Source organism: Odocoileus virginianus, unplaced genomic scaffold (genome assembly GCF_023699985.2).
Source record: "Odocoileus virginianus isolate 20LAN1187 ecotype Illinois unplaced genomic scaffold, Ovbor_1.2 Unplaced_Scaffold_20, whole genome shotgun sequence".
NCBI classification, from domain to species: Eukaryota; Metazoa; Chordata; class Mammalia; order Artiodactyla; family Cervidae; genus Odocoileus; species Odocoileus virginianus.
Genome location: NW_027224282.1, coordinates 912,899 through 940,704, shown reverse-complemented (window position 1 = coordinate 940,704; position 27,806 = coordinate 912,899). Strand labels below are relative to the sequence as shown.

General features: G+C 41.0%; 1 protein-coding gene across 3 annotated transcripts in view; it reads right to left on the bottom strand.

The window, feature by feature from the left end:
* Nucleotides 1-27,806, bottom strand: part of KIAA1210 (KIAA1210 ortholog) — a 70,806-nt gene that overhangs the window by 20,795 nt on the left and 22,205 nt on the right. Inside the window, exons 1-6 of one of the 3 annotated variants that reach the window (XM_070463008.1) lie at nucleotides 22,007-22,625; nucleotides 20,940-21,010; nucleotides 15,689-15,857; nucleotides 12,657-12,783; nucleotides 12,289-12,414; nucleotides 9,019-9,162 (exon numbers count right to left, since the gene is read on the bottom strand). In XM_070463008.1, coding sequence (XP_070319109.1) covers nucleotides 9,019-9,162; nucleotides 12,289-12,414; nucleotides 12,657-12,783; nucleotides 15,689-15,857; nucleotides 20,940-21,003 — 630 coding nt within the window. In that variant the 5' untranslated portion in view covers nucleotides 21,004-21,010; nucleotides 22,007-22,625. Of the gene's footprint in view, nucleotides 1-9,018; nucleotides 9,163-12,288; nucleotides 12,415-12,656; nucleotides 12,784-15,688; nucleotides 15,858-20,939; nucleotides 21,682-22,006; nucleotides 22,626-27,806 lie in introns of those variants that run through there. The other 2 variants (XM_070463007.1, XM_070463009.1) reach the window with 2 other exon arrangements.

Genomic DNA, 27,806 nt, shown 5'->3' with positions numbered 1-27,806 from the left:
AAAAGCCATATTGAGGAAAAATATTCTACAGACTCATTGGGGAATATGAAGTTGACTCATTGATGAACATGAACCGGGTTGGGAAGGTAGCAGGGGTCAGGGAAGCTCTAAGTAGGAGGATCCTCTGGTCTGAGGATGGGGAAGAAACAGGGGGCCTTGCTAAACTGGAACTGAAAGGGACAAGGCACACATCTCTTTACCCAAGGAAGTGTGGAATAAGTAGTCTTAGACAACAAGGCCTTAAGGAAGTCCTTCCCATTCTGCCCCAGGGATTTTAGAGGAAAAAGTAAGCTTTGGGTCCTTGAGAGATAACATGTATTTCCCTGTGTCACCAGTAGGAGGCAGCAGCTCAGAAAAGAAAGAAGAAAACAGCAAACTTGGAAAGACTCGGAGAGGGTAGTGTGTGTTGATCACTCAGTCGTGTCCGACTCTTTGTGACCCCATGAACTGTAGCCCACCAGGCTCCTCTGTCCATGGAGTTCTCCAGGCAAGAAGACTGGAATGGGTTGCCATTTCCTTCTCCAGGGGATCTTCCCAACCCAGGGATTGAACCCAGCTCTCCTGTATTGCAGGCAGACTCTTTGAAAGGATAGAGAGTTGGTCATCTTTTAGTCTGACTTATCTATTTGATTTGGTTTTCTGCCTAGCTCCCTACTTGATGTTTAGTGAGAAGGCAGTCAGAGCTGGGTTTGTGGGGAGGCCTTTGGGGATATAAGAGATTGGGGTGTCATAATTTATGAGAAGCTCAGAGAAGCATCCAGGCCAGCACATCTGCTTGGGATGGTGATTAAAGCTCCTTCATGGGATGCTACTGCTGCTGCTATTGCTACTGTTGCTGCCACATGCCCCCTCCTTGTATTCACTCTCCTGAACTAATAAACCAGGGCAATAACTTAGCAGAAATAGCTAAGAAACTCTCATGCTTGGGAGAACATCAAAGATTAGAATTTCTGCCTGTAAGCCCAATATTTAACCCATAACAACTTGACTCAATTCTTGAATTTACTAATAGAGAGTTTACTACATTAAGCAGGACAAATGTTTAGACTGATGTTAGGAAATGTTGACTATAAATAGTTTAATTCTATTCATTAATCTATAAAATATATAGTTAGCCTACTCAAATTAAAAAAAAGAGAAAACTACATGTTTTAAAATGTTAATTTTCTTAAGTGTAATCCCCAAGGTAACCACTAAGAAAATAACTTAAAAATATATAAAGAAGGAAATGATAAGGGAATGAAAACAGTACACTAAACCTTTTAATTAAATCCAAAATAAGGGAGGGCAGTCCTACGATGGCAGAGGAATAGGACGGGGAGACCACTTTCTCCCCCACAAATTTATCAAAAGAACATTTGAACGCTGAGCAAATTCCACAAAACAACTTCTGAACGCTGGCAGAGGACATCAGGCACCCAGAAAGGCAGCCCATTGTCTTCAAAAGGAGGTAGGACAAAATATAAAAGATAAAAAGAGAGACAAAAGAGTTAGGGATGGAGACCCATCCCAGGAAGGGAGTCTTAAAAGAGAAGTTTCCAAACACCAGGAAACCCTCTCACCAGCGGGTCTGTGGGGAGTTTTGGAATCTCAGAGGGCAACATAACTGGAGGAAAAAATAAATAAATAAATAAATAAAACCCACAGATTATGTGCCTAATGGCAACTCCCAGCAGAGAAGTAGCCCAGACGCTCGCATCCACCAACCAGCAAGCCGGGGGCTGAACAGGGAGGCACGGGCTGCATTGCTTAGGGTAAGGACTGGGCCTGAATGCCCTGAGGGCAATCTGAGGGAGCTAACGTGAGATAGCAACCCAAACTGTGGGATAGCCAGAGAGAGAGAGGAAAAAAGAGAGAGAGAGAGACAGAGCTATCTTGCGAAAACCCCTAACCTAAGGCACTGCCAGGCCCACTCACAGAACAAAGGACTGAGCAAATACCAGAGGAGAGCTAGCTGGCTGTGGACTGGCCCATCCCCCACCAGAGGCAGGGAGGCAGGCAGGGGCAGCCAGAGCCTGAAGGCAGGGGCAAACTTGGCCCCAGAGACAGCATCCTCTACCAAACTGCGAGCAGGCTCCCAGTTGCTAACCAAGACTTCCTGGGATTCTAGACAGTTGACATCCGACTGGAGGGTCGCAGAGAGTCCCAAACAGGATAAACCCAAGGCGAAACACCCCAAGACACATATTAACCAAATTAACAAAGATCAAACACAAAGAACAAATATTAAAAGCAGCAAGGGAGAAACAACAAATAACACACAAGGGGATTCCCATAAGGATAACAGCTGATCTTTCAATAGAAACTCTTCAGGCCAGAAGGGAATGGCAGGACATACTTAAAGTGATGAAAGAGAAAAACCTACAACCCAGATTACTGTACCCAGCAAGGATCTCATTCAAACATGAAGGAGAAATCAAAAGCTTTACAGACAAGCAAAAGTTAAGAGAATTCAGCACCACCAAACCAGCTCTCCAACAGATGCTAAAGGATCTTCTCTAGACAGGAAACACAGAAAGGGTGTATAAACTCGAACCCAAAGAACAAAGTAAATGGCAACAGGATCATACTTATCAATGATTACCTTAAACGTAAATGGGCTGAATGCCCCAACCAAAAGACAAAGACTGGCTGAATGGATACAAAAACAAGACCCCTATATATGCTGTCTACAAGAGACCCACCTCAAAACAAGGGACACATACAGACTGAAAGTGAAGGGCTGGAAAAAATATTTCATGCAAATGGAGACCAAAAGAAAGCAGGAGTCACAATACTCATATCAGATAAAATAGACTTTAAAATAAAGGCTGTGAAAAGAGACAAAGGACACTACATAATGATCAAAGGATCAATCCAAGAAGAAGATATAACAATTATAAATATATATGCACCCAACATAGGAGCACCGCAATATGTAAGGCAAATGCTAATGAGTATGAAAGGGGAAATTAACAATAACACAATAATAGTGGGAGACTTTAATACCCCACTCACACCTATGGATAGATCAACTAAACAGAAAATTAACAAGGAAACACAAACTTTAAATGATACAATGGACCAGTTAGACCTAATTGATATCTATAGGACATTTCACCCCAAAACAATGAATTTCACCTTTTTCTCAAGTATTCATGGAACCTTCTCCAAGATAGATCACAACCTGGGCCATAAATCTAGCCTTGGTAAACTCAAAAAAATTGAAATTATTCCAAGCATCTTTTCTGACCACAATGCAGTAAGATTAGATGTCAATTACAGGAAAAAAAAACTATTAAAAATTCCAACATATGGAGGTTAACAACATGCTTCTGAATAACCAACAAATCACAGAAGAAATCAAAAAAGAAATCAAAATATGCATAGAAATGAATGAAAATGAAAACACAACAACCCAAAACCTATGGGACACTGTAAAAGCAGTGCTAAGGGGAAGGTTCATAGCAATACAGGCTTACCTCAAGAAACAAGAAAAAAGTCAAATAAATAACCTAACTCTACACCTAAAGCAACTAGAAAAGGAAGAAATGAAGAACCCCAGGGTTAGTAGAAGGAAAGAAATCTTAAAAATTAGGGCAGAAATAAATGCAAAAGAAACAAAAGAGACCATAGCAAAAATCAACAAAGCTAAAAGCTGGTTCTTTGAGAAGATAAATAAAATAGACAAACCATTAGCCAGACTCATCAAGAAACAAAGGGAGGAAGAATCAAATCAACAAAATTAGAAATGAAAATGGAAAAATCACAACAGACAACACAGAAATACAAAGGATCATAAGAGACTACTATCAGCAGCTATATGCCAATAAAATGGACAACTTGGAAGAAATGGACAAATTCTTAGAAAAGTATAACTTTCCAAAACTGAACCAGGAAGAAATAGAAGATCTTAACAGACTCATCACAAGCATGGAAATCGAAACTGTAATCAGAAATCTTCCAGCAAACAAAAGCCCAGGACCAGATGGCTTCACAGCTGAATTCTACAAAAAATTTAGAGAAGAGCTAACACTTATCCTACTCAAACTCTTCCAGAAAATTGCAGAGGAAGGTAAACTTTCAAACTCATTCTATGAGGCCACCATCACCCTAATACCAAAACCAGACAAAGATGCCACAAAAAAGAAAACTACAGGCCAATATTACTGATGAACATAGATGCAAAAATCCTTAACAAAATTCTAGCAAACAGAATCCAAAAACATATTAAAAAGATCATACATCATGACCAAGTGGTTTTTTATCCCAGGGATGCAAGGATTCTATAATATCTGTAAGTCAATCAATGTAATACACCATATTAACAAATTGAAAGATAAAAACCATATGATTATCTCAGTAGATGCAGAGAAAGCCTTTGACAAAATTCAACATCCATTTGTGATAAAAACCCTCCAGAAAGCAGGAATAGAAGGAATGTACCTCAACATAATAAAGGCTATATATGACAAACCCACAACAAACATTATCCTCAATGGTGAAAAATTGAAAGCCTCTCCCCTAAAGTCAGGAACAAGACAAGGGTGCCCATGCTCACCACCACTATTCCAAAACATAGTTTTGGAAGTTTTGGCCACAGCAATCAGAGAAGAAAAAGAAATAAAAGGAATCCAGATTGGAAAAAAAGAAGTAAAACTCTCACTGTTTGCAGATGACATGATCCTCTACATAGAAAACCCTAAAGACTCACCAGAAAATTACTAGAGCTAATCAATGAATATAGTAAAGTTGCAGGATATAAAATTAACACACAGAAATCCCTTGTATTCCTATACACTAACAATGAGAAAACAGAAAGAGAAATTAAGAAAACAATTCCATTCACCATTGCAACGAAAAGAATAAAATACTTAGGAATATATCTACCTAAAGAAACAAAAGACCTATATATAGAAAACTATAAAACACTGATGAAAGAAATCAAAGAGGACACAAATAGATGGAGAAATATACCATGTTCATGGATTGGAAGAATCAATATAGTGAAAATGAGTATACTACCCAAAGCAATCTATAGATTCAGTGCAATCCCTATCAAACTACCAACGGTATTTTTCACAGAACTAGAGCAAATAATTTCACAATTTGTGTGGAAATACAAAAAACCTCGAATAGCCAAAGCAATCTTGAGAAAGAAGAATGGAACTGGAGGAATCAACCTGCCTGACTTCAGACTATACTACAAAGCCACAGTCATCAAGACAGTATGGTACTGGCACAAAGATAGAAATATAGATCAATGGAACAAAATAGAAAGCCCAGAGATAAATCCACGCACCTATGGACACCTTATCTTTGACAAAGGAGACAAGAATATACAATGGAGAAAAGACAATCTCTTTAACAAGTGGTGCTGGGAAACTGGTCAACCACTTGTAAAAGAATGAAACTAGAATACTTTCTAACACCATACACAAAAATAAACTCAAAATGGATTAAAGATCTAAATGTAAGACCAGAAACTATAAAACTCCTAGAGGAAAACATAGGCAAAACACAGGATCCTCTATGACCCACCTCCCAGAGTAATGGAAATAAAAGCAAAAATAAACAAATGGGACCTAATTAAACTTAAAAGCTTTTACACAATGAAGGAAACTATAAGCAAGGTGAAAAGACAACCTTCAGAATGGGAGAAAATAATAGCAAAGGAAGCAACTGACAAAGGATTAATCTCAAAAATATACAAGCAACTCCTGCAGCTCAATTCCAGAAAAATAAACGACCCAATCAAAAAATGCACCAAAGAACTAAACAGACATTTCTCCAAAGAAGACATACAGATGGCTAACAAACACATGAAAAGATGCTCAACATCACTCATTATCAGAGAAATGCAAATCAAAACCACAATGAGGTACCATCTCACTCTGGTCAGAATGGCTGCTATCCAAAAATCTACAAACAATAAATGCTGGAGAGAGTTTGGAGAAAAGGGAACCCTCTTACACTGTTGGTGGGAATGCAAACTAGTACAGCCACTATGGAGAACAGTGTGGAGATTCCTTTAAAAAACTGGAAATAGAACTGTCATATGACCCAGCAATCCCACTCCTGGGCATACACACCAAGGAAACAAGAATTGAAAGAGACACATGTACCCCAATACTCATTGCAGCACTGTTTATAATAGCCAGGACATGGAAGCAACCTAGATGTCCATCAGCAGACGAATGGATAAGAAAGCTGTGGTACTGTACAAAGTATTCCATGGAATATTACTCAGCCATTAAAAAGAATGCATTTGAATCAGTTCTAATGAGGTGGATGAAACTGGAGCTTATTATACAGAGTGAAGTAAGTCAGAAAGAAAAACACCAATACAGTATATTAACGCATATATATGGAATTTAGAAAGATGGTAATGATAACCCTATATGTGAGACAGCAAAAGAGACACAGATGTATAGAACAGACTTTTGGACTCTGTGGGAGAAGGCGAGGGTGGGATGATCTGAGAGAATAGCATTGAAACATGTGTATTATCATATGTGAAACAGATCGCCAGTCCAGGTTGGATGCATGAGACAGGGTGCTCAGGGCTGGTGCACTGGGATGACCCAGAGGGATGGGATGGGGAGGGAGGTGGGAGGGGGGTTCAGGATGGGGAACACATGTACACCCATGGCTGATTCATGTCAATGTATGGCAAAAACCACTACAATATTGTAAAGTAATTAGCCTCCAATTAAAATAAATAAATTTTTAAAAAATCCAAAATAAGGTAGTAATGGAAGAACCGAGGTACAATAAAGAGCTAAATGGCAGAAGTCCTTCATTATTAGTAATTGCTGTGAATGTAAATTAATTAAACTCTGCAATCAAAAGGCAGAAATTAGCAAGATGAATTTTAAAAACATGATCTATTTGTATGCTGTCTACAAGAGACTCGCTTTAGATCTAAAAACACAAACAAGTTGAAAGTGAAAGGATGATTAAAGGGATTCCAAGAAAATGATAACTAAAAGAGAGCTGAGGTGGCTATACTAAAATCAAACAAAACATTTCAAGTCAAAATTGTTGTAGGAGACAAAGAAGGATAATATATATGATAAAAGGGTCAATCCATCAGGAAGATAGAACAGTCATAAACAGAACAACAGACCCACTCCTGAATACATGAAGCAAAAATTGACAGAACTGAAGGAGGAAATGGACAGTTATACAATAATAGAGACATCAGTATCCCACTTTCAATTATGAATAAACAGCTAGACAGAAGGTCAATAAAGAAATAGAGGACTTGAAACAATAATGCAAACTTAACATATATATATATATATAATAGTCCATTCAACAAGAGCATAATATGTATTCTTCTGAAATGCACATGGAACATTCTCCTGTATAAACCATATGCTAGGCTACAAAAAAGTCTTAATAAATTTTAAAAGATTGAAACCATGCAAAATATCTTCTCTGATCACAACAGAACAAAACTATACAATCAATAACAGAAGGAAGACTAGAAAATTCACAAATAGGTGGAAACTAAACAATATACCCTTAAGCAATGAATGGATCAAAGAAGAAATCAAAGGGAAAGTTAGAAAATACTTTGACATGAATTAATAATAAAACACAACATAAACTTATGTGGTACAGCAAAAACAGTCTTTAGAAATGTATAGCTGTATATGCTTGTTAAAAAAAGAAGAAAGCTCTCAAATCACTACCCTAATGTTCCACCTTAAGAAACCCAGAAAGATGAAACTAAACCCAAAGCTACCAAGAGGAAGGAAATAATAGAGATTAAAGCAGAGATAATGAAATAGGGAATAGAAAAACAATAAGGAAAATCAATGAAACCAAAAGTCGGTACTTTGAAAAGTAAAACAAAATGGACAAATTTTTAGCTAGATTGATTAAGAAAAAAATAAGACACAAATTATTAACATCAGAATTGAAAGGGAACAATTACTACCAACATTACAGAAATAAAAAGGATTATAAAACAGTACTATGAATACTTGTATAGATAGCCTAAATGAAATGGATAAATTCCTAGACATATCCAAATTATTAAAATTGGATGAAAAAGAAATGGAAAACCTGAATACACCTATAGCAACAGATTGAATCAGTAATCAAAACCTCTAAACAACGAAAAAAGCAGGACCAGATGGCTTCACTAGTGAATTCTACCAAACTTTTAAATAATACCAATCCTTCACAAATAATTCAAAACACATGTAAGAGGGAATACTTTCTGATTCTACAAGGCAAGCATTACCATGACTCCAAAGCCAGATAAAGGCATCACAAGAAATGAATGCTATAACCTATATCCCTCATGAATACACATGCAAAATACTAGCCAACCAAATCCAACAGCATTTTAAGGGCAATTATACATGACGAGCAACTGGGATTTATCCCAGAATTAGGAGGTTTAACATATGAAAATCACTATATAATATATTATGAAAATCAAATGTAATATAACATATTAAAAGAATGAAGGAAAAATAATATGATCATCACAATTGATGTAGAAAAAGCCAATCCAATTAACCACACAATAGTTTGTGAATGGAAGTGTTAATGAGGACAGTCTACTGATTTTCCAGTTGTTGATGGCAAAGCTAGATGCATGAAATATACATACATGCCCTCTCATATGAAATGATTTTTCATATGGATATGTGTTTATCAAACCAAACTATGTGCCCTAACCTTTGGGATTTTTGGCATTTGAAATTGTAGAGGCTTTACTTCCATAAAAATCTCTATTAGTTTTCTTCATGAAAGAATTGAATATATCTGCAAACTCTTTTTTCCAGAAATACTGTCTCCCATACCTTATAAATTAGAGTGCTGATTATTTGGTTTTTAGAATTGGACAGAAAATGTAAACCAACAAGCAAATTAAAAGCCAAAAATGGCAGCTCCTTCCCCAAACATCCCCTTAGTATTGAGCTACAGCAGGAAAAAAGATAGGCAAGAAGAAATTATGCCTCTGACTTGTGCACCCGCCGCCCATAACCTGCAACTTCAGCCAGAACTAACACTCACCTTCTCCCATGTCAAGATATTGTATGATGAACTCTTCTTAAGTGGCTCATAATCAACAGACATTTCTTCAAGATCCTTAGAGATGGTGTCAGATTGAATGAGATGTGAGCTGATGCTGCGTTGGCATGGACGCAGTAGTGGGATCTGTCAAGGAAGAGTATAGAAAGAAAAAGTTAAAAACTTGTGTGCCTTCCCCTAAACTACCTGTTGCTCAAAGGTTGAAGGGTTAAGAACCCAAAGTGGGAAAAAAGAAAAATGAGCCAAGGAAAGAATCTCCCACTTCCTTGTCTTCACTTCTAGTACCTACTCAAACCAAAGACTAATAAATAGCCTGGGTTCACCCTCTGGATTGCTGCACACTTTTGCCAATCCCAAAGACAGAAACTTTAAATTGCTTCCTTGCTCAAAACCAGAATTCTGGTGTTATCTCCTACTGATGCCAACTAGAAATCTTATTTGAGTCTGATCTTTGTTTTGATTTTGGTCTTGTCTTTGGAAGTCCATATCTTGGGGAGGTGAGCCTTTGGGTTATGTTCTGGGCTTGGCATCCAGGCTACAATCTTTATTTCTATCATTCTCTCTGTCCAGGAATTGTCTGGATGGAATCTTGACTGTGTTGGTTGCTTATCTTAAGCCTGTTGAGACTGACTTTCTGGCAATTTTAGAAAATCTACACAACTATTCCTGGTTAGAACTGGATGACTAGTTTTCTGAAGGGGATAAAAATTGTTCATTTGGTTTTACCTTGAGCATCAGCAGGCTGATTTAGTTGATTCCAGTTAGGAGTTCATGTTATACTTGAATTTGAGGCACTGGCCCCTGCCATGATCCTCTTGATGTGTATCAGAACCCCCAATTTTATCTTTAACAAATACTGGCTAAGCATGTACAATGTGCCACACCCATTCTAGGCACTGGGTCTACAGCAATAAACAAAACAAAATCCTCGTTGACATGGAACTGACATGCTTGATTCCATCATAGGTTCTGCTCCTGCTCAGGACAGATGGGTATCAAACTCTCAAAGCCAAAGAAAAGGGGCCACATTGAGTTTCCGCCTGTGGGGTACTCCTGGCCAATGTCTAAGGTGCCCTCTTATGACTACTAGGCCCCTCTGGGGGCTCTTAAGAACAAAGCTTGGGGATTAACAATTCCAAAGCACAATTATAATAATAATCACTGTACTAATGGCAGCTAACTTTTACGGAAGGCTTTACTTGGTTTTTGTTGCTCACTCACTAAGTTGTGTCTGACTCTTTGCAACCCCATGGACTGCAGCACACCAGGCTTCCCTGTCCTTCACTATCTCCTGGAGTTTGCTCAAACTCATGTCCATTGAGTCAGTGATGCCATCCAACCATCTCATCCTCTGTCACCCCCTTCTCCTCCTGCCCTCAATCTTTCCCAGCATCAGGGTCTTTTCCAATGAGTTGGCTCTTCGCATCAGGTGGCCAAAGTATTGGAGCTTCAGCTTCAGCATCAGTCCTTCCAATGAATATTCAGGGTTGATTTCCTTTAGGATTGACTGGTTTGATCTTGCAGTCCAAGGGACTCTCAAGAGTCTTCTCTAGCACCACAGTTCAAAAGCATCAATTCTTTGGCACTCAGCCTTCTTTATGGTCCAACTCTCACATCCATACATGACTACTGGAAAAACCATAGCTTTGACTATACAGACCTTTGTTGGCAAAGTGATGTCTCTGCTTTTTAATACACTGTCTAGGTTTGTCATAGCTTTCCTTCCAAGGAGCAAGCATCTTTTAATTTCATGGCTGTAGTCACTGTCCACAGTGATTTTGGAGCCCAAGGAAATAAAGTCTGTCATTGTTTCCATTTCTCCCCCAGCAGTATGTGAACTGAGACCTTCCAGATGTTCAAGCTGGATTTAGAAAAGGCAGAGGAACCAGAGATCAAATTGCTAACATCCATTGGATCATAGAAAAAAGCAAGAGAATTCCAGAAAAACATCTACTTCTGCTTCACTGACTACACTAAAGCCTTTGACTGTGTGGATCATAACAAACTGTGGAAAATTCTTAAAGAAATGGGAATACCAGACCACCTTACCTGTCTCCTGAGAAACCTGTATGCAGGTCAAGAAGCAACAGTTAGAACTGGACACAGAACAACAGACTGGTTCCAAATTGGGAAAGAATATGTCAAGGCAGCATATTGTCACCCTGCTTATTTAACTTATATGCGGAGTACATAGTGTGAAATTCCAGGCTGTTGAAGCCTAGCTTGAAGGATTTTGAGCATGAACCTTGCTAGCATGTGAAATGAGTGCAATTGTGTGGTAGTTTGAACATTCTTTGGCATTGCCCTTCTTTGGAATTGGAATGAAAATTGACCTTTTCCAGTCCTATGGCCACTGCTGAGTTTTCCAAATTTGCTGGCATATTGAGTGCAACACTTTCACAGTATCATCTTTTAGGATTTGAAATAGCTCAACTGGAATTCTATCACCTCCACTAGCTTTGTTCATAGTAATGCTTCCTAAGGCCCACTTGGCTTCACACTCCAGGATATCTATCTATCTTTAGGCGATAGATGGTAACACCAATGTGGTTACCATAGTGGTTACCTAAGACCTTTTTTGTACAGTTCTGTGTATTTTTGCCACCTCTTCTTAATATCTTCTGCTTCTGTTAGGTCCATACCATTTCTGTCCTTTATTGAGCCCATCTTTCTGTATGAAATATTCCCTTGGTATCTCTAATTTTCTTGAAGAGATCTCTAATCTTTCCCATTCTATTGTTTTCCTCTATTTCTTTGCATTGATCATGAGGAAGGCTTTCTTATCTCTCCTTGCTATTCTCTGGAAGTCTGTATTCAGATGGATATATCTTTCCCTTTCTCCCTTATCTTTCCCTTCTCTTTTTTCTCAGCTATTTGTGAGGCCTCCTCAGACAATGGAGACCAAAGATGTACCCTCCTTCCTGTTGAGGCAGGGCCAGAGAATTTCATTATCTTACAGACTGGGCTAATGGAAAGACTAAAGGCTGGAGGTCAACACATCTGAATCAGAGTTCCAGGGCTACCACTAACTATATGGTAAGCTGGAACAATTTCTTTAATCTCTCTGAGTCTTTATTCAATCCTCACAGGCAACCCTTTGAACTAGATATTTATATATACCCATTATAGATGAAGAAAGGAGGGCTCAGAGAGATTAAGTAATCAGCCCAAAGTCACAGGGCCAATAAATAATAGAGCAGGGATTCAAGCATAGGTCTGTCTGTTTGACTTTGAACAATTCTACTTTATTACCTCGGTGGTCTTGGAGCCTGCAACACACAATTCACTTCTGGCTCTACCTCTTGGCACAGTTCCAAACACAGCTTCATGCATGCTACCAATCTCAGCTCTAGGCGGAGTAATAAAAACAGGAGATCTCTGTGGAAGAAAGAAAAAACATGGGGGTTGGAATGCCTGCACATTAATGTCACCATTATAATACTCAGAGCATTTTTGGGGAGCATAAAGAGAAGTGAATATGGTGATCCTGGCCAATACTGTGTGTCAGGACCTAGGGAAGCACATCATATACTTAGATATTCTCTCATTCAGCGTTTACAACAGTGGGGGTGGAGTCAGGAGTAGTACAAGTATGCACTGCTGCTCGAGTTCACCATTACCTGCAAAGGTCTGCCTCTTGGGATCTCTGGAGAGGGGTATAGCTTCCTTTCTGATCTTTCAGCGTCAGGCTTCAACACAAAGATGCTGTCATGAGACAGGGCTCTGGTCCCAATTCTGTTCTTGGCCCTGACCAGGAAGGAAAAAGTCTTATGAAAGCAGCCAAGGGAACCAAAGATACATGTGTATCTATACTATGGCCTACCACAGACACCTCAGAAGCATATGTGCTTACACACACAGTCTTCCGTGAGATGTTGAGTGAAAAAAATAAAGAATAGTATGGTCCCATTTAATATATATACATATATGACATGGGCTTCCCAGGTGGCGCTAGTGGTAAAGAACTTGCCAGCCAGTTTAGGAGACATAAGAGACTCCCGTTCGATCCCTGGGTTGGGAAGATCCCCTGAAGGAGGGCATGGCAACCCACTCCAGTATTCTTGCCTGGAGAATCCTATGGACAGAGGAGCCTGGAGAGCTACAGTCCATGGGGTCACAAAGAGTCAGACATGACTGAAGTGACTGAGCACACATATACTACATACATATATAGTTTGTGATCACAGAGAAAAGTCTGGAAGGATATCCACCAATTTGTTAGCGGTGTTTCCCTCTGAGGAATGGCACTAGGAAGAGCAGAAGTACTTTCATTTTATACTCTATGTACTTCTGCATAATTTTAATGTTTTCAAATGATCCACACATTTTTTAATAAATAGCTTTACTGAGATATAGCTTACATACCATATAATTCACCACTGAAAGTATACAGTTCAGCAGTGACAACACTGTGGAAGGGGAAGGAAGACTCCGAGTCTTGCTATTATTAAGGTGAAAGTTATAAAAGATCTTCCCTCTTCCACCCCACCCTCTGGATTGTAGTAGAGCTAATCTTAGTCTTCCTTATATCTATATGACTGAGTGACTGAACTGACTGAGACCTATAAGGCAATGGTCTATAATGTATGGTTTGTGAGGTATGAAGCAAGCCCCTCAGTGCAAAACCATCTCCCTCCCTAGTAAAGCTATCTGAAATTCCTCACATTCAATGCACTCATTAAGGTCTATTTTAAAGAGACCTCTGTGCTGTTAGTAGGCAGTATAACACATTTGCTAACTGCCTTATTAGTTCAGTTCAGTTCAGTTGCTCAGTTGCATCTGACTCTTTGCGACCCCATGAACTGCAGCATTCCAGGCCTCCTTGTCCATCACCAACTCCTGGAGCTTGCTCAAATTCATGTCCATTGAGTCAGTGATATCATCCAACCATCTCATCCTCTGTCTTCCCCTTCTCCTCCTGCCCTCAATCTTTCCCAGCATCAGGGTCTCTTCCAATGGCTCTTTTGAAAAGACCCTGATGCTGGGAAATATTGAAAGTGGGAGGAAAAGGGGGCGACAGAGGATGAGATGGTTGGATGGCATCACCAACTCAATGGACATGAGTCTGAGTAAACTCCAGGAGTTGGTGATGGATAGGGAGGCCTAGTGTGCTGCAGTCCATGGGGTTGCAAAGAGTTGGACACAACTGAGCAACTGAAATGAACTGAACTGACTCTGCATATAAGTTAAATAAGCAGAGTGACAATATACAGCCTTGATGTACTCCTTTCCCAATTTGGAACCAGTCTATTGTTCCATGTCTAGTTCTAACTGTTGCTTCTTGACCTGCATACAGATTTCTCAGGAAGCAGGTAAGGTGATCTGGTATTCCCATCTTTAAGAATCTTCCACAGTTTGTTGTTATCCACATAAAGACTTTGGCGTAGTCAATAAAGCAGAAGTTTTCCTGGAACTCTCTTGCTTTTTCTATGATCCAACGGATGTTGGCAATTTGATCTCTGGTTCCTCTGCCTTTTCTAAATCCAGCTTGAACATCTGGAATTTCTCAGTTCACATACTGTTGAAGCCTAGCTTGGAGAATTTTGAGCATTACTTTGCTAGCATGTGAGATGAGTGCAATTGTGTGGTAGTTTGAACATTCTTTGGCATTGCCTTTCTTTGGGATTGGAATGAAAACTGACCTTTTCCAGTCTTGTGGCCACTGCTGAGTGTTTCCAAATTTGCTGACATACTGAGTGCAGCACTTTCACAGCATCATCTTTTAGGATTTGAAATAGCTCAACTGGAATTCCATCACCTCTACTAGCTTTCATTACCTCCAAGCAAAGCCTTGAGGCAATGGATAGCAGGACACTTGAGTTCTGTTGGGATTTCAGATAAGTCTGGGGTTTAAGGCCAGGGGAACAAGCCCAAGTGGAACTCCATAGAGGGGAATTCAATTGATCCAGAAAGAGCTGGGTGGATACTGGGCATCCAGATTTTCCACATTTCTAGGATGTGGAATTTGGGTCTTCAAAGATGAAAATAAGAATAGGAGTGGCAGAGGTGGCTGAGAAACAGTCTTCCCCATACTTTATATGATCAGTTACAGCATTTCCCCTAGTCTCTTGGGATGGAGGGAGAAATAGACTTGGGTTCCTTGCTTGCTTGTTTTTTTTTTAAATTAACACAGTGATTTCATCCTTATGTCCCAACCCAGCTAGATGGCTTCACCATCTAAGATTTTAATCACACATTGTGAGATCTGGAGTCTGAGGGTTGGGCAAGCAAATCAGATCAAGCTTCCAAAATGATGGAGACTATCCTTCACTTATGAAACAGAGGCCACCAGCTCCTCTCTAGTGGTAGGCTCCACATCTCAAGTGCTTGTAACTGTGACACAGCAGGATTGCCCTGATCTACCCACACCCTCTCACCCAGTGCTCTTAGGGGAGTGGGGTATGCATTTGGTATGCCCCATCCAACCCACTGAGCTGTGAAGCCCAGACAGCAAGCATATATCTATGAGCACAGGGGAAACCCCCCAGGATGTGGCTGCACTGGCAATGGCTGCAGACCCACCTCCCACAGGCAGGGTGACCAAGAGCCCCTGGGGACCAAAGGCCAGTGATGATTCAGCCACCAAAGGAGGACCTGGATGTAGCTCCCTGCCCTTTGCCTTGTCCCTGGCCTCCACCCCTCCTGAGCTTACCCTGCCTTGGTTTGTTGACCTTCTTGAACTGACTTCAGAGAAGAGATGTCAATACTGCTGCTGGACAAGCTTTGTTTGAGCCGTATCCCTCCCTGGGCATCTTTGGACTCTTTCTTCTTCTTCTTGCCAAAGAAGCTCCTGAAGACTTTAAATTTGGATTTCTTTTTTCCTGGAAGTTAGAAATGCAATTGAGGCAGAGTATGATGGTGGAAGGGAAGACAGGAGAGGAAATGGCTTTCATGATGGGAATGAGGAGTAGGATCCCAGAGGCCTTGTGGGTCCTAGCTTTCACACCAGTGCCCCTGGCATCATTCATCTGCTTTGTTCTCTTCTTAGGAACTCACCAACAAAATATCCAAGTTTCTGGTGAAAGCAGAAGCTCAGACCCCAGCCTGTGGCCTCTGGGCAGCCTCTATTCAGGCTCAACTCACTCTGCATTCACTTGCCTCTCAATTTCAACCATTAACACACACCTCTTTCCTGGTCCTAAGAAGTTCATTCATACGCAGCAACTTTTGAGCCAACATAAGCACTTGGTACCCTGATCACTGGAGTCTTCGTGATCCAGCTGGGAAACCAAGCTTCCATATGTGACAGATACTTCAGGACCTTTGGAAATCCATGTGGGAGCTGGTATTGCCCAACCTGTGTGCTGCAAGGATGCAGACCCAAGGAACAAGTGCAGGGGGTTGGTGTGGTCATGGAAGATGTCTTCTAAGAAGGGCTTTATGAGGAAGGGAGAGGGCCGGGAATTGGGAAGAAAGGGGTGCTGGGCAAAGAAGCACCTTGTGCAAAAGGCGTGACAACGAAACCAAAGAATTTTGCAAGGGAGGGTGCGTGTGTGTGTGTGTGTATGTGTGGGTGAATTATGTGCACTGTTCCTCAATTATTGCTGATTGGTTCAGGTTAGCTACAGGGCTACTGCCCTCTGCACATGCAGATAATTGAAAGTTTGTTCTACTATCATTTAAAAAAAAAACACAAAAAACCAGGGCAGCTTTCAATGCTCCTCAGGCTCTCTCTGGGTTTTCTTGAGTTTCCTAATAAGTACATATATCCTTCTCCAGGCTCAGAAGAGGGGAAGGGGAGAGGAGTTTGTGCTGCATTCATCCGTGAGAAGGAACCTGCTCTTACTGCTTCACATGCAGTAATTTACCAACTCAGGTGTCTCATTCCAATTCCCAACAGCCTGGTCTCTAGAAGCCAACAAGACTGTTACAACATAGGCTTAGTGATGTGATGGAAAACACCACCAGAGAGTAAGAAAACTCTAGAATCCTGAGCTTGGTTTGGCTCTGCTATAGATTAGCTCTGTAACCTCAGGTAAGTCATTCAACCTCTCTGGGGCTCAGCTGGAAAATGAGGGGATCATGCTAATCAGTGTCTCCCAAAGTGTGTTCAGAGGGATGCTCATAGGTCTGTTGCATGAAAAGGGGGGTCTGCAGTCTAGTCAATCTGGAAAATGCTGATTAAACACAGTTTAGCAGTCTGTGTTCCAACAAAACTTTTCTGAAACTTCAACATGCCTATGTGGATGGTGAAGTGCCAAGAAACTGGGTAACAATGTTGTCTCCCCAATGCATGTATGCAGAACGTCTAGCAAAACACACTTAGGCAAATGCTGAAGTAGGGCTCCTTATAGTGCTGAAATACTATGGCCTGTCTGTGTACTGATTACTCCTGGGCCTGCCTAGAATAGAAACTTTAGAAAGGTTTCTAAACCTCAAGGCCTGCCTTAAGTCCAATTTTCCACCACCACTACAATTCATGCTCCTCTTTGCACACTTAAAACTTGACTGTTGGCACCACACATTTTGCATCTGAATGTTCTCTAGTCTGTGCATTCATTCATTCATTCAACTATTCAGCGAACATTTATTAAGGTCAAGCACTTACTATGTTTTGCGTATCAATGAGAAAGGAATAAAATGCGGTTCTATGTCTTAGCTACTGTCCCCCACCTCAGGGCTGTAGCCAGGCCCTCTTAAGCATCCTTTTTAGCAACTAGCACAGTGCAAACACACTGTGACACTCCAGAGACAACTGAATCCACTGAGGGGTGCAGAAAACCAACATAGCTTGCCACATCCCTTAAATTGAGATCACTGTGCAGAGCCATTCTTAAGCATCCTATCATTTAAATACTGGCCCTTATCGGGATTGATACAAATTGTAAATAATGTGGTAAAGAGTTTGGCATAAGATCTGGCATCTAGTAAATGCTAATAAATGAGCTAGAATTAAGGAATCAATAATTGTCTATTAAGACCAGATTCAATTCTAGCCTCCAACTAATAAAAATAAATGACAAAAAAAGACCAGATTCAATTCTATCTGTAAAACAGATCTATCAATTCTAACCATCTAACCATCTATAGATAAAGAGAAGCGCCATTGGGGCAATGAAGGAAGATGGTAGTATGTATGCTTGATAATCGCTGCTTAAGTAACTTCAGTTCTGAATGGTCTGAGGAATCTCTCATTTACTAGGATATACCTACATAGGGTCATGGTTAGGATAAATTTGGCAAGTGTACCTTGAGACAGACAGAATAAAGCATGAAGACACATTAGGAAATATTTATGTTTCCAAGTTCCATTCTTTAATTTTTTAAGGAAGAAAATTAAATGAATTTCTAGGATAATGAATTATTTAAAATGATGTTTGACCTCATAGAACTACTGTGAGGATTCAACATGGAAGTGCTGAAAAGTATACAGGACAGAGTAGGCTGGCTCTAAAATAATCTGCATTTTGCTCCCCAGCTTTCTTAATCTTCCCACCCCCTAAGGATTTCTAAAATCCATGAAATGGGGAGATTTTTATGTAAAATCCCGATTACTATACTCTGTTAAGGACTATACTCAGTTTTTTACTGGGATGTATTTACCAATTAGATCTCAGGGTAAATGCCCTGATCAGTCCTGGGTGTTCATTGGAAGGACTGATGCTGAAGCTGAAACTCCAATACTTTGGCCACTTCATGCGAAGAGTTGACTCATTGGAAAAGACCCTGATGCTGGGAGGGATTGAGGGCAGGAGGAGAAGGGGATGACAGAGGATGAGATGACTGGATGGCATCACTGACTCGATGGGCATGAGTTTGAGTAAACTCCGGGAATTGGTGATGGACAGGGAGGCCTGGCGTGCTGCGATTCATGGTGTCGCAAAGAGTTGGACACAACTGAGCGACTGAACTGAACTGAACTGAACTGTGGTGTAAATACTCCCATTGCGGTCAATTTCAAGCTAGTAATATGACATTTAGGAACAGACATGCACAGCCTCTCAAGTCAGCATGAGCCAGCTCCAACAGACCACTAAATAATTCCTGCCCAGTGACAAAGAACTGGGCAGTGCCACCTCAGTTTTACAGCCTGAAAAGTTTATTGGAAGTGTTTTTATTCAGTTATTAAGTGTTTGTATATTGTGTCACGGATCTAGCTGCCACCTGCTGATTCTCTCCTGTCTCTCTTTGCTGGTATGTAAGAAGCAGGTTTGCAACTTGAAATCCTCTAGCTTTGCCCACCTCCCACTCCAGTATTCTTGCCTTGGAAATCCCATAGACAGAGGAGCCTGGTGTGCTACAGTCCATGGGTCACAAAAAGTTGGACATGACTTAGTGACTAAACAACAACAACACTTATGTAGGTCACCTACACACTGGGTAACTTATTCCCCTACAAGGCACAGCGGTGGTGGTCAGTGAGCTGACAGCTGTCTGGATTTCTCCTGTAACAAAGCCATTGGCCTCCCTGTCCAAGTCCAAGGACTACATATTTCCAAACAGGCAGTAGCTTTCAACATCCCCATCCACTGAGGGCCGGCAGTATGTCACATGCCAGGAAACAGCCCATGGAAGCCATCCCCCGATCTTCCCCCAGAGAAAAAAACACAACTCCAATGAAGAAATTATTGCCTCGGGTTGTGTATTGGCTTATCTACCATGCACACAGGCAGCCCTTCTGAGTTGAACTTAATGAGCTTTCAAAATGCAAGGCACATAATGGTGCCCTCGTTCTCTTGCATTGCTTCTTGGAAAGAAAATTCTTCTAATTAGCCTTTCTTCCCTTCAACTTCCCAACAGCCACTGTATTCTCTGTCTGGCAATGACTCATACTACAAATGTACCCAAATGTTTGGTCTCTTAAAAAGGATTGTGAACAGAGAAAGGGTATTTCCTTACCTCTACTCTTCATCAAGATGCACTGCATTGCCATTTTTTTTTGGTAGACATCTGTCTAGCTCGTATCCAAAAGGATAGGTCAGTTCATTTGGTTGTTGGGGCTGCTTTGGTGAGGGGGCCTGTCATACATTTATTTATTCATTCATTTCTTAAAAACTTTTGAGTATCTAATCACGCTCTCTGAGGCCCAATACTGAACAATGGTGACACAGATATGAAGACCCAAGCCCTGCCCTCAGGGATCCATGCACCATGTTCAGCATCCTCCTACTCACTTCATTAGTGAAGTCAGGCCTCTGGGAAGCCACAAGAAGGTTCCCTGTTCTCTGTCTTTCCAGACCAAGTCTTCTGCCCCACATACTACTAAGAAAACTCAGCAGTCATTGAAGAACAACCCAGTGAACTGTTCAATTCAGTTCTGTCTTTAAATTCAATGTCTCACCTTATATCTTAGGGTTCCTCCCCCGCCCCCCACAGTTTTTTTCAGTGTCAGTTAAACTTATCATTTTTAGTGACCTTTGCCTATTACCCCATTCATGGTCTCCTATCACTCACAGGTTATTCATAGTTTATAATTATAATTTAAATGTATACACATCTAAGTAGGTTTTGCAAAAGAAATTTTTGTAAATTGTTCCCATTTAATAGAAGCCTATGATGGTGTCTTTTGTTACTATACCCCCTTTACACTTCAAAATTACAAATTTATCTATTGGTTAAATCTGGATTACTATCTATGGCAAAACCTCAATTGAACCTCTCAGATCATGGCCTGTTCTGATTTCTTTTTCTGATTAAGCAGAAATGCTTCTCTTGCCTTAGTAAACAGAACTTGGCAACCATCTTCAAGGAAGATTGGACGGTATAGACAAAACTTTTTAGACTATCAGAGATTGAGATGAAAGAGAAGAGCTTAGAAGATGGAAAAGTAAATATGGACTGAGTCTATTGTCATTAGAAATTTGAAATGAACTTGTCTTCTTGTGACTTGATTCTTTCCTCTAGGGGTTAAGCACACTAAACAAATCTAGTTCTAGTTATCAAGATTTTACTAGGTTACTTACCCTCATCACTGGTCTCCAGAACTTCCACACTGCCAGAAACTTCACTTAGTGATTCAGCCATCATTGGTTCACTAAAATAAAATATAGAGTAAGAAACCAAAAAAAAAAAACATTCAATATCCAGTATATTACACAATCATTTTACCTGACTCCTTATCCTCCAGTTAGATTCTTAAACTATGCAAGAAAAGATATACAAAGGGAACTGCCATTAGAGAGAACTATTTGTCCTTTAAAAAAGACAATGATTCCATTTTACATGAAATGTACAAGATAGGTAAACACAGAAAGTGTTTTGCTTAGGGCTAGAGGTGCTTTTTTTGAGTGACAGAGCACAGAATTCCTTTCTGAGGTGATAACAATATTCTAAAATTAATTGTGATAGTCATACAAATCTTTGGTTTTTAAAAATTTTATTTATTTGGCTGCCTAGGGTCTTAGTTGTGGCACCTGGGATCCTTACTGTGGTGTGAGGGTTCTCTAGTTGTGGCTTGCAGGTTAGTTGCTCTGTGGCATGTGGGATCTAAGTTCCCCAACCAAGGATCAAACCTGAGTCCCCTACATTGGAAGGCAGATTCTTAACCACCAGGGAAGTCTCCAAATCTTTGAATATACTAAAAAGCACTGAATTGCATACTTTAAAAGAGTGAATTGTATCATATGTGAATTATAGCTCAGTAAGGCTATTACTGGGGCTTCCCTGGCAGTTCAGTGGTTAAGACTCCATGCTTCCAATGCAGGGGGTGCAGTTTGATCCCTGGTGGGGAACTAAGATCCCACATGCCATGTAGCTCAGCCAAGAATAAATAAATAAATAAAGCTGTTACCAAAAAATAAAAGACAAATATACAAAACCTGATCTATTGCTTTGTGTGTGGGCCCATTAGATTTGGAGGCCTTTTACTATTCATGGGTGTACCCAGGCAGACAGAATTGTATTGATATAGCTATAGCTATATAGATAGCTATAAAGAAAAAATTGAGATACCTGATTACATAAAAATTTTAAACTTTTGGCCAAAAAAAGTAGTCAGCAAAAGAATAACAAACTAGGAAGTAATACTTACAGCAAATATAGACTTCAGGGTCGATTTTCTTAATTGTCAAGAGTGCATATAAATCAATAAAAGACAAACAACTTGATATAAAATGGGGCAAATGATACAATCGGAAGTTTATCAAAAAAGAAATACATAAAGAAATGCTCATAATTAAAGAAATGTAAATAAAAATATCAAGCCAACATTTTCACCTGTCAGATTGTCAAGAAGTTTTAATTTTGATGTTCCATGCTGACAAAGATGGGAAAAATAGACACGTTCATACATTATGGAGTATAAATTGCTCTCTGAATAAGCAATTTCACAGTATCAAAGTAAAAAAATACACAATAACTTCGATACAATAACATCACAACTGGAACTTTACCCTGTAACTATACTCACACTTGCAGACAACAATATACATGCAAGAATGCTTCTCACAGCATTGTTTTAAGTAGCCCAAAATGAGAAACAGCCAAAGTGACCATCAAAAGTATAATTCTCCCTTGACTCTGATTCTATGTCATAGGAGAATTATCTGTCCCTGGCCTCCTTTCCATTAGTGCAGATAATCAACTGAGAGTCTACTGTACATTTTCTTTTTTTAGGCAAGTCTCAAATTTTTTATTTAAAGAAATAATGCATAATAGCAATAATTTCAACAAGCTTTTTGTTTAAATTTTAGCCTCTATTGACTCAAAAGCATAAGGAATTACTTACATATTTAAAAATAATACTCTAAAATTTCGTATTATTTTTCATCTTCTGTACTGTTTTTGCTGCCAAGATATAGGTATTCCTATGTGATGCTTTGGCCTTCCCGAGTGACTCAGTGGTAAAGAACCTGCCTGCCAATGCAGGAGACCCAGGTTCAATCCCTGGGTAGGCACAATCCCCTGGAGAAGGAAATGGCAACTCACCCAATATTCTTGCCTGGAGAATTCCACGGACAAAGGAGCCTGGAGGGCTATAGTCCATGGAGTCAAAAAGAGTTGGACATGACTTAGCAACTAAAACAACAACAATATAATGCTTTAGATTTTTTTCCTGTATATTAACCTCAATCATAATACCATACATTTTCCATTCACATTTTCTAGCCAAAGCTAGAGATGATACGTCTAGGGAAGCATGTCAATTGATAATTGCACTTTTTAAATTATACTGACATTTTTAATGGGAGTTGGTGTGTGGAGGGGAAGGGTTCTAATCAGTACCATAACCCAGAGAAAGGATGCTATATTCACATACAGCAGGAGCACTGTGGAGAGGCAGGCAGAGACTTATCATAGCTCCTTATCATAGCTTCCCTTGGGGTCTTGATTCAAGTGCCATCAAGTTGAATTAAGTAGGTTGTGGATCCCCTCTCCCTACCCTGGATCTGTTCTGCTTCCAGAAACAGTCAAGCCACCATTGCTGTTTCATGGATGGGCTCCAGGCCCAGCCTGCACTGCCCTCTAGCTGTAAGCTCTGATATTTCTCTGGAGCTAGAGAGGGGTGACCACAGGCTCTGAGGTGAAGGCGAACTTGAACGGTCACCCACTGAGAGTGACTGAGGCCTTGGCAAGCAAAAGTTTCCAAACCACATGGGAAGCTGACAGGGTCCTGGTATCAAAATGACTTGAGACTTTCTCACTGAGAAGTCCCATGGTTCCCCAGGGGTGTGTGTTCTTTCTCACTGCAATGAATAATAAAACCAGCTTGTTCAATGGCAGATGTGTTCCAGGGCTTTGACTGAAAGGTATTGACATTTTATTCAAGTTACTCAAACTCTATGATCCAATATCACAATTCTGCCTGAAGATGACAACTCCAGATCCACACAGTACTCACTAATTATGACACAAACTATACACACACACATACACACACACACACACACACACACAAGTTCCATCTGGAGATCTGGAAGGAGCAAAGGGATAGAGAAATTCAGAAGCCCCTCAGAAATTCAACAGGAGAACAGGAGAATTCCTTAGGCCAGGAACAATTCACATCACTGATGAGTCCCTGTGACGTCTTAATAAACATGGAAGTACCCTTTCCCTTGCAACTAAGAAAGGCTTCTTAGATACTTGGGAAATAAACTATCTCTGAGCTTTAAAGAAGCCCATGGAAAAGGAGACCATTTTCCAAAATACCAGGCCACAGCAGGCTAACGTTGCTTTTGACCCACCCCTGTCAGGGGTAGAAGAAGGAAGGGGAAGGACAACCAAAAAGAAAAAGATGAAAGACAAAGGTAAAACAAAGAAAGAAAGCGTCCTGCCGGCATCTGTGTTCCTAGAGGTCTAAGAAAATCATTCAATCTAAATAATAATTGAGTTTCAACTGTCTCAAATTCTTTCTGGCATACTTGCCTTATTTCCCCAATTGAGGGCCCCAAGGGCAGTACCACCATCAGCAGAGCTGTCTCCCCTTCCAAACCAACAAGCCAACAACCACAACCAAACACATGAACCTCCTCTAGATTTGAAATCCACTTCCTGTTACCACCCATTTCTCTGCATTTCTTTAAAGCCAAACTTTAAAGAGATCTCTTAACTTACCACTCTTATGTCTTCACTTCTGTGCTCTCTCCAACCAGCTTTCCAAATCCAACTACTTCCAAACCACTGCAGTAAAACTGCTCATGTTCAATCCAACAATCTGCTGCTTGACCTGCCTTCCCAGCAGCATCTGACACTCCCTCTTTGTTGAATAATTTTATCACTTGCCTTTCTGAACATCAGATCATACTCCCTTCATTTTCCTCTACCTCATTGGCTGTTCCTTCTCACCCCCGTTGGCTGTATCTTCCTCCTTTCCCTGAATGTGAAATGTTGTAGCATTTGAGGGCTCTACCCTTGGTCCTTTCCTTTATCTACAGTGATTTTCTAACCAGCACCATCACATGGAAATGTTAACAGGAGCCACAATTGCAAGCCACAGAGGTAATTTAAAATTTTCTAGTAGCCACATTTTAAAAAGCAAGAAGAAACAGGTGAAGTTAATCTTTTTTTTTTGAAGTTAATCTTAATAATGTATTGTATTTAACTTAGAACCAAAGTCTTATCATTTTAACACGTAATCATTATAAAAATAATATCAATGAGGTATTTTATGTTCTTTTTTTTTCATACTGTCTTTGAAATCTGGTTTGTATTTTACACGTCTAGCACTTCTCAATTTGGGCTGGCCACATTTCAAATGTTCAGTAGTCCCATGGGGCTACTGACTACCATACTCTGTGTGCTAAGCCACTTCAGTTGTGTCTCTTTGTGACTCCATGGGCTATAGCCCACCAGGCTCCTCTGTGCATGGGATTCCCCAGGCAAGAATCCTGGAGTGGGCTGCCATTTCCTTCACCATCCATATTATAGATGATCTCATTCACACTTTCTCAATACTATGTAGACACTAGAATCCAAAACTTCTGTCTTTAGACTGAGCCTCATCCCTGAACTCCACATTCCTATAGCATCTGTGTAGCCAACATTTCCAGGGGCTTCCCAGGGGTGCTAGTGGTAAATAACCTGCTGGCCAATGCAGGAGACATAAGAGACATGGGTTCAATCCCTGGGTGGGGAAGATGCCCTGGAGGAGGACATGGAAACCCACTCCAGTATTCTTGCCTGGAGAATCCTATGGACAAAAGAGCGTGGTGGGCTACAGTCCAGGGTGTCAGACAGAGTTGGAGATGACCAAAGTGACTAAGCACGCATGCATGCAGCCAACATTTCCACCTAACAGTGTGTATCAGATGATTGGGTCCCCTCACATTCCTCCTGGGTTTTATGTGCTCTGGTCCCACAACCATGCCCCTCTTGACCACCAATCCTACTACCCTCCTACTTTCTTCCTCCGCTCTAGCCTCACTGGCCTTCATGCTAATCCCCAGCATGCCCAGCCTCTTTCAATCACAGGGTCTTTGATTTGCTGCTCCCTCTGCCTGGAGGGCTCTTTCCCCAGATGGTTGCATGAATGCTTCCTTTATAGAAGTCAAGTCAGCTCCAAGGTTACCTCTCAGACAGAACCTCTGTGATCATTCTAGTTAAAGCCTCTAGTCTCTCTCTGTCACTTTATCCTTTGCTCACATCTTATAGCAGTCATCACTATCTGAAATTATATTCTATATTAATTTAGTTACAATGTCTTATCTGTCTCCTCTGCTAGAGTGTAAATTCCATTAGGGCAGGGGCCTTGTCTGTTTTGTTCATCATTGGATCTCCGAGCACCTGGAATGTACCTGGTACATATATAAAGTGAAAGTGTTAGTCGCTAAGTTGTATCTGACTCTTTGCAGCCCCATGGACTGTAGCCTGCCAGGCTCCTCTGTCCATGGAATTCTCCAGGCAAGAATACTGGAGTGGGTTGCCATGCCCTCCTCCAGGGGATCTTCCCCACCCAGGGATTGAACCTGGGTCTCCTGCATCACAGGCAGATATATAAGGCACTTGATTAATGTTTGTGGAGTGAATGCCTAGATTTAATAAAAGGAGAAGTAACAAAAGAACCATCTTTTTGGTCAGAAATTTCTTAGAAGTCGAAGCATGCTACAGGAGGCAAGGGAAGACTTGTCCTGGGAGAGGAAACTTCTTATTCATTAGCTTAGCAGCTCCCAGCAAGACAGGCCCCACCACTAGGTTATCCACCTGCACAGAACCAAGTGCTCTTGTCCTTGTCACAGAGACTCTGCTCCCAGGTGTCCCAGGCACGAGATGCCTGTGTGTGGAGCCCCACTCAGTCAGGCGAGGCCCAGGTCCTCTTTGATGAGATTTCAGGGGAACATAGTCTGCCTCATCCTCCTTCCCAGCCACCACCATAGGCAAAACTTCTTTCCAGTTTCCCCAGGCTGAGCTTATTAACCAGAGCTTTGTTTCCCCAGTATCTCTTCAGAGAGGCAGAAAGGCTGTATTTTTTTTTTAATTTATTTCTTCTGACTGCACTGCGTAGCATGCAGGAGCTTAGTTCCCTGACCTGGGATCAAACCCATGTCCCCCCACAGTGGAAGCGTAGAGTCTCTAACCACTGGAATGCCAGGGGAGTCCCAGACTGCATTTCTTTCATGTTTCTCATTATGGCTAATAGAAGTTTAAAGTGTTCCTTAATTATACCGGTGCTCTTTAACGGTGGCCTTGGCACTGCTTCCCGGCTTGTCTATAGTTTTATTTATGACGTTTAGCAAAAATTGCTGTCACCTCAGTGCTATCTCAATCTGACCATGAGCTTAGATGAGTTCACCCCCCTCCTGTTGCCTGCGGGATCACAGCCAAGATCTTAACACTCAGAGCTCTCAGTTAGCAGGTGCTCAGCTCTCAGTTAGCAGGTGCTCCCCACCCCCTCTGTTCTCCAGTAGTCCACCCCCACTCACACCCTCATGATCTGACCTCCCCAAATCACTCATCACTGCCTGACCACACTGTGTTCTTTTGCATTGTCTGTGCTCTGCACAAGCTGTCCACTTGGCCCGGAACACCACCTCCCTTGGTCCCGCATCCTTGAAATCTTACACATTCTTCAAAATCCAACTCAAAGATACTGCCCTCACCCCACACCCTTGCCCCTCTGCCTTCGCCCCTTGCCCCTTGCCCCTTGGACGTGTCTGTCGTGGTTGATATCCCCTTGAAGACAGGGACCCCATTTCACTTATCTGGAGATTCCCAGCACCTAGCACCTTAGTGGCTCAGATGGTAAAGAATCTGCCTGCAATGCAGGAGACCCGGGTTTGATCCCTGGGTTGGGGAAGATCCCCTGGAGAAGGAAATGGCAATCCACTCCAGTATTCTTGCCTGGAAAATCCCATGGACAGAGGAGCCTGGCAGGCTACAATCCATGGGGTTGCAAA